The sequence below is a fragment of the Vipera berus genome (genome assembly GCF_964194415.1).
Source record: "Vipera berus genome assembly, chromosome: 3".
In the NCBI taxonomy this organism is placed as follows: domain Eukaryota; kingdom Metazoa; phylum Chordata; class Lepidosauria; order Squamata; family Viperidae; genus Vipera; species Vipera berus.
In genome coordinates, this window is record NC_138204.1 from 1,400,816 (window position 1) to 1,414,811 (window position 13,996).

The 13,996-nt window shown below is 47.7% G+C and overlaps 1 protein-coding gene across 1 annotated transcript in view; it reads left to right on the forward strand.

Moving 5' to 3' along the window:
* Positions 1 to 13,996, forward strand: part of RPRD1B (regulation of nuclear pre-mRNA domain containing 1B) — a 41,759-nt gene that overhangs the window by 964 nt on the left and 26,799 nt on the right. Inside the window, exon 2 of the mRNA XM_081323819.1 lies at positions 13,441 to 13,570. Coding sequence (XP_081179945.1) covers positions 13,441 to 13,570 — 130 coding nt within the window. The remainder of the gene's footprint in view (positions 1 to 13,440; positions 13,571 to 13,996) is intronic.

Below are 13,996 nucleotides of genomic sequence, written 5' to 3' on the forward strand. Positions count from 1 at the left end.
ACCTCGGCTCTTTTATGACTCGTGGACTTCAACTCCCAGAATTCCTGAGCCAGCATAGCTGGCTCAGGAATTCTGGGAGTTGAAGTCCACGAGTCATAAAAGAGCCGAGGTTGCCGACCCCTGCCCTAGAGGATCCCCTCTGGCGACGCCTGATTCGCTTAACAGCCCTGTTGCTAACAGCTGGGGCGATTGGCTTAGTAACCGTGGCAAGCAAGGTTGCAAAAAAAAAATGGGGCAAAACGCCCTTAACAGCTGCCTCACTTAGCAAAAGAATTTTTTGGCTCAATTGCGGTCGTAAGTTGTGGACTACCGGTAACACAACAGCAAGTCGGTTCTCCTTGGGGGCTTCAGTTCCCAAGAATCTATGGAGATTCAGCTCCTGGTTGTCCCAAAAGTGCTTTTTTTCCAGGAGGCAGCTGGACTTTCTTGTTTTTCCTTGAAGAGGTTTCGCTTCTCATCCCAGAAGCTTCTTCAGGTTCTGACCGGGTGGTTGGGGAATGGAAGGATTTATACTCCTTGCAGACAGCCGGTCATTTGCCTCCTTTTAGAGAGTCCTTGAGGCCACCTGGAGGCTTACCTGTGTCCTCAGAGTCACCTGAGGGGTGCAAATGGCTGCGGAGCTTTCTTGGCTGCAGGATGTTTTCAGCCCTGGGTCCCGTCACGGTTAGAGACAGGCTCAGGATGATGGGGATGAGTCTGTGTTGTCTGCATCTCAATCTGAAGCGCAAAGGGTTCCTGGGGTCTGCAATGTTTTCTGCAAGTCCATTCATGCCCTGGCACCATTTGAAGGGTGTCCGTCCCCAAGTGCGTGGCTAAATGTCTATGGAGGTTCCCAGTCACCCGGGTCCTGGTTGCCCCAAAGGTGCTTTTTCAGGAGGCAACTGGACTTTCTTTGTTTTTCCTTGAAGAGGTTTCACTTCTCATCCCAGAAGCTTCTTCAGGTTCTGACTGGATGGTGAGGAACAGTGAAGGGACCCAGGGCAGAAAACATCCTGCAGCCAAGACGACTCCACACCCATTTGCACCCCTCAGGTGACCCTGAGGACACAGGCGAACCTCCAAGTGGCCTCAACGACCCACTAAAAGGAGGCAAATGCCCCGCTGTCTGCAAGGAGTATAAATCCTTCCCTTTCCCCACCATCCGGTCAGAACCTGAGGAAGCTTCTTGGATGAGAAGCGAAACGTCTTCGAAGGAAAAAACAAGAAAGTCCAGTTGCCTCCTGGAAAAGCACCTTTGGGACAGTCAGGAGTGACGTGATGGCACGATCAATCAAAGTCAAGACTTGGAGAAGTCCATATCGTGGGGAAAAGTGGAAGGAAAGAGAAGAAGAAGGTGACCAGTGTCAGAAGGATAATTTGGGGTTCCCAATTGAGTTGCGGTTTTGCGATAAGAAATGAAAATGAAATCCTAACAGCTGTGAGGAAAGGAGAAATATTTATTCCCAAAAGCAAAGGGGTTTGACTTGGGGGGGTGGCGGCTGCAGGGAAATGGGGTACAGAGACACTGTTTTATAGGGGAGCTTGTCCTAAATGTGGAAGAATATACGTGCTGATTCTAGGGTGACCCTTGAGGGGCATGGGTGTATTGATGTTTGTCTTTGTGAACGTTGGGTTCTGCAGGGAGACCAATTCTTGTGTGTTTACAGACCCTATCCTTTGGTATGTGGATTAGGTCGACTCAATCCCGCCAAGACTGAGTGGCTGTGCATACCGGCATCTTGGGAGAACCAGTTTTGTCCATCGTTAACTATGGGGGTTAGGTGTTACCCCCCCGTTGATAGGGCCCGCAACTTGGGTGTCCTTCTGGATTCACGGCTCAGTTTGGAAGACCACATAGGAGCCGTGACCAGGGGGGCTTTTGCCCAGGTTCGCCTGGTGCGCCAGTTGCAGCCCTATCTGGACCGAGATGCCCTACGCACAGTCACCCATGCGCTCGTGGCCTCCCGGTTAGACTACTGCAACGCTCTCTACATGGGGCTGCCCTTGAGGACCACTCGGAGGCTTCAGCTGGTGCAGAATGCAGCCACGCGAGTTGTGATGGGAGCTTCCCGATACTCCCGTGTAACACCTCTTCTCCGTGAGCTGCATTGGCTTCCGGTTGCCCTCCGGGTGAGATTCAAGGTGCTGGTGATGACCTATAAAGCCCTAAATGGCGAGGGTCCGGGATATCTGAGGGAACACCTGCTGCCGGCATCAAGCTTCCTTCGTCCCGTGCGCTCCCACAGGGAGGGCCTTCTCAGGTTGCTGCCGGTCAGGGAATGCCAGCGGGTGATCCCCAGAGGGAGGGCATTCTCTGTGGGCGCGCCTGCCCTTTGGAATGATTTACCTGTGGAACTCCGGACTGCCCCCGACCTGCGCTCGTTTCGCCGGGACCTGAAAACCTGGCTTTTCGATCTATCTGGCCTGGACTGAGGGGGTTTTTAGTTTTAAGTTTTAACATTGTTTTATTGTTGGGCTATTATTATTATTAATTCTATTTTATCTTAATTTATATTGTCTTTTAAATATTGCCCTGTAAACCGCCCTGAGTCCTTCGGGAATAGGGCGGTATAGAAAACTAAATAAATAAATAAATAAATAACTTGTTTGAGGAAGTTTGAGTAAAAATTTCCCTCCCTTTGCAATTATGACTTGATTAACTTAGTTTCAGCTTGACTGTCGGTTATCTGACAGAGACGCCGATTCTCAGTCCATTGTAGATTACATTATTGGGTTAAGGAAAGCTGGGAACAAGCATAAAGAACGTGTTTTATTTCGATATAAAAATTTCCTACACCAGCAAGCAAGTGGATGGATTCAGGGCTGTTGAGGGCCCTATTGGAAGAGCTGGAGGACCAAGCTGGGGGCGGATTATCCTGGGTCAGTGGTGGGCAATTCTGGCAGCTTTACGACCCGTGGACTTCAACTCCCAGAATTCCTGAGACAGACATGCTGGCCGTCAAAGACCACAGTTTGTAAAGTTGCCATGCTTGCCCACCTCTGATCTATGTGGTCGCTCAGAGTCAGCACTGACCTGGTGGCAGCTGATTGGCAAGCCAAAAACGGAGCAAGAAGTCAGAATAGAACAGAGCTGGAAGGGACCTTGGAGGTCTTCTAGTCCAGCCCCCTGCTCAAGCAGGAGAACATATACCATTTCAGACAAGGGACTGTCCAGTCTCTTCTTGAAAACCTCCAGTGATGGAGCGCCCACGATCTCTGGAGGCAAGCTGTCCCACTGGCTAATTGTCTTCTCTGTCAAGGAGTTTCTCCTCAATTCCAGGTTGCTTCTCTCCTTGATTAGTTTCCAACCGTTGTTTCTCGTCCTTCCCTCTGGTGCTTTGGAGAATAACGTGGCCCCCTCTTCTTCTTTGTGGCAGCCCCTCAAATACTGGAACGCTGCTATCGTGTCTCCCTTATTTCTTCTTTTCTCTAGACTAAATCAGGACCCTAAATCAAAAGATAGGGATAGAAAGATAGGAAATGAAAGCTAAATTATACCAGTGCCATTCCCTACCATTCTATGCTTTTGCCATTATTGTCACTCCTCCTTTGCCTCCTGTCCTGCATTGCCTTTTATTCTTTAAACTATTTATTTATTTATTTATTTGTTTGTTTTATATACCGCCCTTCTCCCGGAGGACTCAGGGCGGTGTACAGAGCAATAAAGTAAGAATACAATAAAGCAATAAAGTGAGAAAATTTTAAAACCCAAATCCATCAGGCCAGGCCGGCTTGTTGGAATAGATAAGTTTTTAGATCACGCCGGAAGGAGCGAAGGTCGGGGGCCATCCGGATTTCAGCTGGTAAGCGGTTCCAAAGGATTGGCGCACCCACCGAGAATGCTCTCCCCCTGGGGGTCACCAGACTAATCGTCTGCCCCCCCCCTCTCTCTCCCCCCTTCCTTTCTCTCTTCTCCCCTTGCAGCTCTCCATTAATGCAGTCCGTTCTGACTCCTGCTGATGACTAGGCCACCCCCCCAGTGGGGCTACTTTTGAATTCCCTCTTTCCCCCCCCCCCAGGTCCCCTTTATTCTTAGCCAGTCTTTTTTGTTCTCTTCCACCCCGTAGCCTCTTCCGGCTGCATTCAGCTCTTCTGCTTCTCCCGACTCCCACTTACTTGCACCGAACGACACAGAAAGCACACGCCGAGATGCAACTGGTTTTGCTTCTTTCAACCTTTGCTCGTGAACGTGAGACGTTGAATTTTCCCCGCTTTCTTAATCACTCCGTCGAGGTCTGCGGCTTTTCTCCAGTTCTGCATAACACACAGTTATTCATTGCGGGTGGTTCTCAAGTTACAACCGTACACGGAGCCTACCCATGATGGTCGTAAGTGGTAAGGGTTGTAAAATGGCTAGGCCCTGCGATTGATCTGTTTCTACCACATTTGTTGTGGCTGTCATTGAGCGGATGCTGTGGTCATGGCCATTAAGTGAAAGCTGTGGTCATTAAGCGAGCCCAAATGAGGCAGTTTTGCTGAAAGACGGAAGTAAATGCCGGCACAGAAAACAGTCACGTGACCACAGGATGCTGGAAATGTGGCTGTAAGTGTGGCAGAGTTAGCAAAGCCCGGTCATGCCACTGCGGGGAGGTGACCATCAGAATTTCTAATCCTTTTTCAGGCAGGACTTAATAGAGTAGAATAGAATAGAGCTGGAAGGGGCCTTGGAGATCTTCTAGTCCAGCCCCCTGCTCAAGCAGGAGAACCTAGACCATCTCCAACAAGTGACTGTCCAGTCTCTTCTTGAAAACCTCCCAGTGATGGAGCGCCCACGATTTCTGGTGGCAGGCTGTTCCACTGGTTGATTGTCCTCACTGTTAGGAAGTTTCTCCTTAATTCTAGGTTGCTTCTCTCCTTGATGAGTTTCCATCCGTTGCTTCTTGTCCTGCCCTCGGGTGCTTTGGAGAATAACGTGAGCCCCTCTTCTTCTTTCTGGCAGCCCCTCAAATACTGGAATCTTTCTGTCATGTCGCCCCGTTTCTTCTTTTCTTTAGACTAGTCCTGCAGCCGTCCTTCGTATGTTTGACCCCCCCCCCCCAGGCCTTAGATTATCTTAGTTGCTCTTCTCTGAAATTTTGCCAAGGTCTCAACATCTTTTTTGTGATATGGTGACCAAAATGGGTTGCAGTAAACCGGTTTTAAGTCGACGACAACCTGTATCTATAAACACATTAAACAGCCAAGGGGACATTAGTTTTATCTTGTTTTATCTCCTTTTAGAACCTGAACTATTTGCAAACTCTCTCTTTTTATAGCTCCACATGCTCATTTAGCCTCCTTCCTCCTAATACATTTTCTTAAAATTTCCATCGACACCCATCTTTATAGCTCCGTGGTATCTTTCTCGTGTGCCAGTCATTTAATGTATGCATCCTTTCCTGATTTTTCAAGGAAGCTTGATTTTAATTACCTGCTCAAAAATGTTACCTCGATGACAGTAATACTAACAACTCAACTTACATGCCATTCAACGTCTAGCCCAGGGGTCTTCAAACTTGGCCCTTTTATGACTTGTGGATCTAACTCACATTTATCCTTTTACTATAGTAATGAAAATTAGGTTTTCATAGTTTTGAAGAACCCTTTTAAGTAAAACAACTTTCAGTTGTGCAAGTTGAAGCACCCAAAGGCAGTTAGTTCCCTGTGTCCCACACAAGGCCATTTTGTCTTCTGGGATAGGATCCTGTCCTAGGAAGGGGGTTGGACTAGACGACCTCCAAGGTCCTTTTCAGCCCTAGGGTTCGCTTGCCATCCCAACAACAATTGCCAGGAATTGTGTCCCCAGTAAAGAGCGGGGGGGGAAAATGTGCTACTGAAATGAACCTAAAGTTACGTTGTGGAAGAAAAAAAACATACTCCTGTTGAAATGCCAGGATGGGTTTGATTATTTTCCTTTCGAAAGTAAATTAAGAATATTTATATGCGCTTTGACCTCAAACAATCATATGAGGAAGTTTTAGTTTGTAGAGCATGGATTACTTTTCCCTTTTCGTTTTGCCTGCTTGTTTTGTTTGTTTAAGCATATTTGTATGCTGCCACAATAAAAAAAAATGACTCGATGGGTGGCATAGGAAAGTCAATAGGAAACAACCTCTCCCCACGCAGAACAGCAACGCCACAAGAATAAAGAATAAAGGCAAAAACAATTCAGATTACGGGAGGCCTCTCTGGAAACAGCGTGGCTGTAGAAGCTTGCACAAAATCAGTAGAGCTTCCCAGCCTGCCTGCTGCACGTATATGGGAATAATACGGATATTCGGAAATCTGTATTTTTGTTTAAAGAGTCCCAGAAATGAAGGCAGCCCAAGCACCGGTTCCGTTGCAAAATAAAGAGTGAAGTGTGAGATTTTTCGGCACCGCTACAGTCGGGAGAAAGGTAGATGAATCAAGAAAGCTTTGAAAGCTCCAGTACGATATACAGATAGACATCTAACTAATAAAGGGGAATATTTTAGCTCAGGGTTGAAACGAGGTGTCCTCGGTGCTCTCTGAGCGTGCTTGTTTTCTTGCAGACGTTTCGTGACCCAAACTAGGTAACAGCATCAGACTGATGACCTAACCCAGTTTGGGTCACGAAACGTCTGCAACAAAACCACCAAGCTCAGAGAGCACCAAGGACCCCACAGTTGTCGTTGTTGTCGTGGTCCTCCTCCTTCATCAACACCTCCTCCTCCTCCTTCCTCCCTTCTTCCTCCTCCTCCCGCCCTACGCCAATCCCGCTCCCTTCTAGCACTGATGATGTTCCCTAGCTGGGTCATGAAACGTCTGCAAGAAAACAATCCATTTCAGAGCACCAAGGACCAACAGTCCTTTCCTCCTCCTCCTCCTCCATCACCACCACTTCCTCCCTCCTTCCTCCTCCTCCTGCCCTACGCCAACCCCCCTCCCTTCTAGCACTGATAACGTTCCCTAGCTAGGTCATGAAACGTCTGCAAGAAAACCAGCAAGTACCTGGGACCCCTCGTATTCTGTAACTGTCTACCCCAGACCATGGCTAGGCTGTCAGGTGTGATGGTCAATGGCAGATGCATCCGTGAGCGTGGAAGGGCTTCGGTGCCTGTGCTCCAGAGTCCATTGTGTCATGTTCTTTCTGCTGCAACTTGACAGAGTTCTTGGGGAACCATTTGAGAGAAAGCTTCCCCCCCCCCCCGGAGATTCTGGAGCTTCATTTCTTCCATGGATTTCTTAGTCCAGCCAACACCAACCTCGCGACCCCGGGTGGGGTATGGCAAATTGCAACTGATATAGTTGACGTCCCACATCAATAAACAGTTGGTGATCTGATACCAATGGAAGACAGTTTTTGTACCCCAGGGTTGAACGGTGGGGTCCTTGGGACTCCTTGACCTTGGTGGTTTCCTTGCAGATGTTTCATGACCCAGCCAGGTAGCATCATCATCATCGTCATCACTACTAGAGGCCAATAAGGTTTGAGTAGTGGAGGAGAGGGAGGAGGGTAGGAGGAGACCTGTGGGCTGCTTGGTGCTCTCTGAGCTTGCTTTTTAGTTAGCTTGCAGATATTTCATGACCCAGCTGGGCGACACCATCAGCACAACTGAGTCAGGAAATGTCTGCAAGAAAGCCACCAACTCAAGAGAGCACCGAGGACTCCACAGGTCTATCTGATCTCGTGGTTTGGATCAAAGAACAGCCTCTCTGCTCTTGCATTTGGTGTGGTTCTGCCCACCCAAGGGGCAAAGAACTGCCAGAGAGGTGGGCTGCTAATATTATTAAGCCCCTGTTCATTAGTATGATTTGTACAGCTGCAAAAAGAACAGAACAAAGAAACTAAATAAGCTGCTTAATTTTTTTTAAAAAGAAACAACTGGTATTTCACAGCTATTAGAATAGAAGTAAAATAATAGAATAGAATAGAATAGAATAGAATAGAATAGAATAGAATATAGTAAATAGGACAGAACAGAATAGAAAATAGAATAGAATAGAATAGAATAGAATAGAATAGAATAGAATAGAATAGAATAGAATAGAATAGAATAGAATAGAGTAGAGTAGAATAGGACAGGACAGGACAGGACAGGACAGAATAGAAATAGAATAGAAATAGAATAGAAATGGAATGGAAATGGAATGGAATAAATAGAATAAAAGAGAATAGAGAATAGAATAGAATATAGAACAAAATAAAATATAGAACAGAACAGAGCTGGAAGGGACCTTGGAGGTCTTCTAGTCCAGCCCCCTGCTCAAGCAGGAGAACCTATACCATTTCAGACAAGTGACTGTCCAGTCTCTTTTTAAAAACCTCCAGAGATGGAGCAGCCATGAGGCAAAAGCTCTTCCACTGGTCGATTGTCCTCCCTGTCAGGAAGTTTCTCCTTAGTTTCCCTCCGTTGTTTCTTGTCCCGCCCTTTGGTGCTTTGGAGGAGAGTTGGATGCCCTCTTCTATGTGGCAGCCCCTCAAATACTGGAATACTACATTAAACAATAAAACAACCTCAATAAGAGAGAGAGATGCTTCCTTCCTTCGCCATGATATTTGTAGTGGTAGCTTATAACTCCTAAATATTTCAAATTAAGTTTGTGAATTGGGTTTCAGGACTTGTTTTTCACGTGGCAAGCCTCTCTGGGGACCGACCAGAGGCTAACGCCGGCACCTCAGTAATTACTAGGTAATGCTGTTTGCCTTGCCAGGCCATTATTTCTGAAGCCCCCGGAGAGCTTGGAAAGAAGTTAGGCTGAATCCGGTGAAGCGGTGGCAGAGACGGCGGTGCCGGCCTCTCCCTGCAAAGAGCCTCGGTGGCACTTTTTCTAGCTGAAGCTGTGAGACGAGATAAACTTTCCTTTGGACTCGGTCAGGGCGTGACTGCAGCGTGTCCCGCACGCTGATAACTCTTCAGACACGCGGCCGGCTCTGCTGCTTGGCGCCCTGTCCTTGCAGCTGGCCCAGAAATGGGAGCTAGCGGAGCAGGCCGGGTTCTAGCTAGGTCAGGGGTGGGGGACCTTGGCCCTTTTAGGACTGGTGGACTTCAACTCCCAGAATCCCTGAGCCAGCCGTGCTGCAATGGCCGGAAGCGTGTGAAAAATGGTCATCGCTTTTTCCAGCGCCGTTGTAGCTTTGAACAGTCACTAGGCGAACTGTTGTAAGCCAAGGACTGCCTGGACTTAGTTTGGGCAATGAAACCTCTGCAAGGAAGCGACCAAGCTCAGTGTGGCGAGTTTATTCGGAAATAAGTGGGGTTTTGCAGCATTCCTCCTGTGCGGGTGGAGGGAGAGGAGCTGCCCTCCGGGTACAACCTCCCCCCAACCGAAAAAGGACATTTTCCAATTCTCACCAGCTCAAGGTTAACTCAGCCTTCCGTCCTTCCCAGGTCAGTAAAACGAGGACCCAGATTGTTGGGGGACAAGAGGCTGACTCTGTAAACGGCCCAGAGAGGGCTATAAAGCTCTGTGAGGCGGTATAGTGTACAACGTGTGCACCATTATTAGGCAAGTGAGCACCGGAACACCTTGTACTTCTGGACAGTTCTGGAATATGACAGCCCTGGAGGATCCTGGGTTGCTGGTAGCTTCCCATTTGGTTCTCCTCAAATCTTTGGTAGTTCATGTGCATCCCTTTTCTCTCCATGTGTTTCTTGCAACCCTCAAGAGAAGAGAAGAGAAGAGAGCTGGAAGGGACCTTGGAGGTCTTCTAGTCCATCCCCCTGCTCAAGCAGGAGAACCTATACCATCTTAGACAAGTGAGTGTCCAGTCTCTTCTTAAAAACCCCTGATGATGAAGCAGCATACAGGCTGTAGGAAGTTTCTCCTTAATTCCAGGTTGCTTCTCGCTTTGGTCAGTTTCCATCCGTTGCTTCTTGTCTTGTCTTCTGGTGCTTTGGAGAATATCATGACCCCCTCCTCCTTGTAGCAGCCCCTCAAATACTGGAACACTGCTATCATGTTGCCCCTATTTCTTCTTTTCTTTAGACTGGCCAAACCCAAGTCCTGCAACCCTTTTTTTTCATATGTTTTGGTCTCCAGGCCTTGGATCATCTTAGTTGCTCTTCTCTGAATTTTTTCCAAACTCTCAACATCTTTTTTGTGATATGGTGACCCAAACTGGATGCAGTATTCCAGGTGTGGCCTCACTAGGGCTTTATAAAGCGGAACTAATACTCTGCATGATCTTGATTCTATGCCTCTGTTTTATACAACCCAGGACTGTGTTAGCTCTTTTGGCGGCTGCTGCACACGGCTGGCTCATGGTCAAGCGATCGTCCACGAGGACTCCAAGGTCCCTCCCACAGTGGCTGTTTTTGAGCCAAGTCTCGCCCAATCTGTACTTTTATACCTTCGGTTTCTCCTGCCTAAATGTAAAACTTTGCTTTTCTCCACATTGAAACTCATTTTGTTGGACAGGACCCATTGTTCAAGTTTGTCAAGATCCTTTTGGATCCTGAGCTTGTCTTCTGGGGTCTTGGCTACTCCTACCAGTTTAGTGTCACCTGCAAATTTGATGAGTTCCCCTTCTATTCCCTCCTCTAAGTCATTGATGAAGATATTGGAAGAGTCCTGCGCCTAAGACGGAGCCTTGTGGTGCCCCACTGCTTACTTCCCTCCATGTGGATGTAGTGTCGTTGAAGACTACTCGTAGAGTACGGTTTGCTTGTTGACTATTTGCAACAAAACGTTTGATGGCTCTGTGATCACACCCTGATATCTTAGCCATTTCCAGAGTGCTACATCCCTGTGAAAGACTTTTTACAATGTTTGGCATTTCATAGTCAGATAAATCTCATTTTATTTGGCCCATTTTGCACCAAGGAAAAGAAGCTGCCGAATAATTACGCACACCTTGGTATAGGGGTGTGGATCTCCTCCCTCATGACACAAACACACACATCACCTGATATGCTTCTATCCGCTAAGCGTTTATATCACTTGGAGGTGGAAAATATGCACGGAAATGGTGATACGATCGGTCAAAATGCTCGCTCGCCTAACCATTGTGCACACAGTGTAAATTTATTTATTTATTTTATTTTATTACATTTATATACCGCCCTTTCCCGAAGGACTCAGGGCGGTTTACAGGGTGATTAAAAACAAAAATACAAAAGTTAAAAACAATTAAAAAGAAATTATATCCGTCCCTGAACAAATAAAACCCCAGTTAAAACTAAAATTAAAATTCTCAGCCTGGGCCAGAGAGCTCAAAGAGCCAGGTCTTCAGGTCCCGGCGGAATGAGCGGAGGTCAGGGGCAGTCCTAAGCTCCACTGGCAGCTGGTTCCTGAGGGCAGGCGCCCCCACTGAGAAGGCCCTACCCCTGGGTGTCGTCTGCCGGCAATCTCTTACCGGTGGCACCCTGAGAAGACCCTCCCTGTGGGAGCGCACAGGACGAAGGGAACTTGATGCCGGCAGCAGGTGTTCCCTCAGATATCCCGGACCCAGGCCATTTAGGGCTTTATAGGTCATCACCAGCACCTTGAATCTCACCCGGAGGGCAACCGGAAGCCAATGCAGCTCGCGGAGTAGAGGTGTTACATGGGAGTATCGGGAAACCCCCATCACAACTCGCGCGGCCGCATTCTGCACCAGCTGAAGCCTCCGAGTGGTCCTCAAGGGCAGCCCCATGTAGAGAGCGTTGCAGTAGTCTAAACGGGAGGTCACGAGCGCGTGAGTGACTGTGCGTAGGGCATCTCAAATCAAGTGCCATTTCTATTTTATTTTATTGGTTATGTTTATTAAGCCGCCCATCTTGCCGCAGGGCAACTCTTGTGGAACTGCAAATACGGCAGCCTTAAGGCTTTAACTAGGCCGTCCTTAGCTGGTTTGTCTCTGTGCCCTGCCCAGCTTGTGCTGAGCTGTTACGCTTGAATGGCGTCCTTGTGAGTGCACAACGCCCGTTCCACACCCGCAGTGGCTTCCCTGCAGCGGTCTCCCTGCTTGAGCCTTCTTTAGGTGCCCAAGAGCAGCCCCCTCTTCCCCCCCACCTGTTAACCTGCTTGACCTGATGTTTTTAACACTCTGTATGTGTCCGTGTTACAAAGAGCCGCTGCTGTTGAAAGAACGCAGTCCAGATGCTGCATTTCCCACGCTCCAGCGAAAAGCTCTGGGAAGAAAGGGCTGCTCTGATCGTTGCCGTTTCTCCCTACCTGGAGGTCCAGTATGTCAAAATAAAAAATAAAAAAACAGGAAGAATCCAACGTTTTTTCTTTAAAAAAAAAGGCGAGTTTCAGAGACGGGTGATTTTAAAGGAGAATATTTCCAGCTCAAGGGTTGAAATGAGGATGGTCCTGGGTCCTCTCTGAGCTGGGCGGTTTTCTTGCAGGCGTTTCATGGCCCAACTAGGGAACATCATCAGTGCTAGAAGAGGTGGGTTTGTGAGGAGGAGGAGGAAGACTGGGGCATGAATAGAATAGAATAGAATAGAATAGAATAGAATAGAATAGAATAGAAATTATAGAATATCTTTATTGTTACTGTGTACCAACAAAATTAAGTATATCGAGACAAGGTCAGTTAATAGTCATTTCCCCCCCCCCCCAAAAAAAAGATTGATGGGCACAGACTGGATGACAGGCCTTCTTTGTGGCAGTCCCCCCCCCTTTAAAATACCCTCCCCCCAGGCCTACATGGTTCCTCTCTGGCTTGTGTTCAGAAACAAACCAAATCAGTCATATTCCCTTGGTTCATGGCAAATGGTCATCAGAAGTATTATGGTGGGTGGGTGTGGGTGTGGCACAATTGTTGAGCGAATCAGGTGGCCGTTTAGCTTCCCCCATTGACTTTGCTTGTCGGAATCTGGCTGGGAAGTTCGCAAAGGACGATCCCGGGACGCTGCAGCCATCGTCGATAACGCGCTGCTTGCCAAGCGGCCGAATTTCGATTCTGTGACCCTGGGGATGCCGCAGTGGTCGTAAGTGCGAGGACTGGTGGTTGTAAACCCCCCCTTTTTTTTTAAAAAAAATGCTGTTGTGATTTGGAAAGGTCAGTAAATGAAGGATTGCAAATTGCGGACAGCCTGGCCTTCCCAGAGTTATGGTTCAAATCCTTAGCCACCCAGAGCGTTTGCAGATTTGGGCAAGGTATAAATGCCGTAAATAAATAAATCCTCTTATTATGGCATCGGGTTAGTTTTTTTTGTTTTTTTGTTTTCATTTTCCTCAGCCTTTAAACTTGGCTGTTTAAAGAAGGTTGTAGGAAGTGATTGACTCTCTCTCTGATGACACTGAAACCGCAGAGCCCTCGGAGACCTTGTTTAGATCCAAGCAGCAGTGCAGTTGGTTGGCTGGAGAGGTTTTTCTGTGGAGGGATTTCTGGGACGTCTCCTTTCATCAGCGGGATTTTAGGCAGTAGATAAATTCAGTAAACCGTGGTTTAAAAAAAAAAGATCTTAGCTTCCGAACACATGGGAACGTGAAAATCTGAGATGCGAGTTGAATGCCGTGTTACGTAGGGAGATATATATATATATATATATATATATATTTCTTTATTTCCCTTTCCTTTCCCAGCCAAATCGAGTAGGAAACTGACTTTCTTATACTTGGCAAACGATGTCATCCAGAACAGTAAAAAGAAGGGACCCGAGTTCACGAAGGAATTCGAAACTGTGCTCGTGGATGCCTTTTCACACGTGGCCAGGTGCGTATAACACCTTCCTTGCTTGTCTCTCTGTGTGTGTTGAGGGCTGCTGGAAAGCAGGTTCGCCCCTGGGCTTTTCACAGACCATCCTTGCCGTTGCAGTGATTCCAAAGGAAAGCCGGCTTGGGGTGGCTGAAATATTTGTGTCCTGTTGTGTCTTTCCACCTTTCCTGCAGAGCTGCCAGTTTACGTCTTCCTCTGGAGTAGACTTTTGTCCATGGCTGTAGCGGAGATGGGAAGGGCATGCCAAGTGTGTGTGTGTGTGTGTGTTTTTGTGTGAGCAGGCATGTGGTCTTGCTCTGTTGCCGTCTTTCTTCTGCCATACCGCAGTGGCATTGTAAGATGCAGGTTTTGGTGTGTGTGTGTGTGCGTGCGTGCGTGTGTGTGCACGCACTCTCTGCACAGGATCACAAGATGTACCTGACT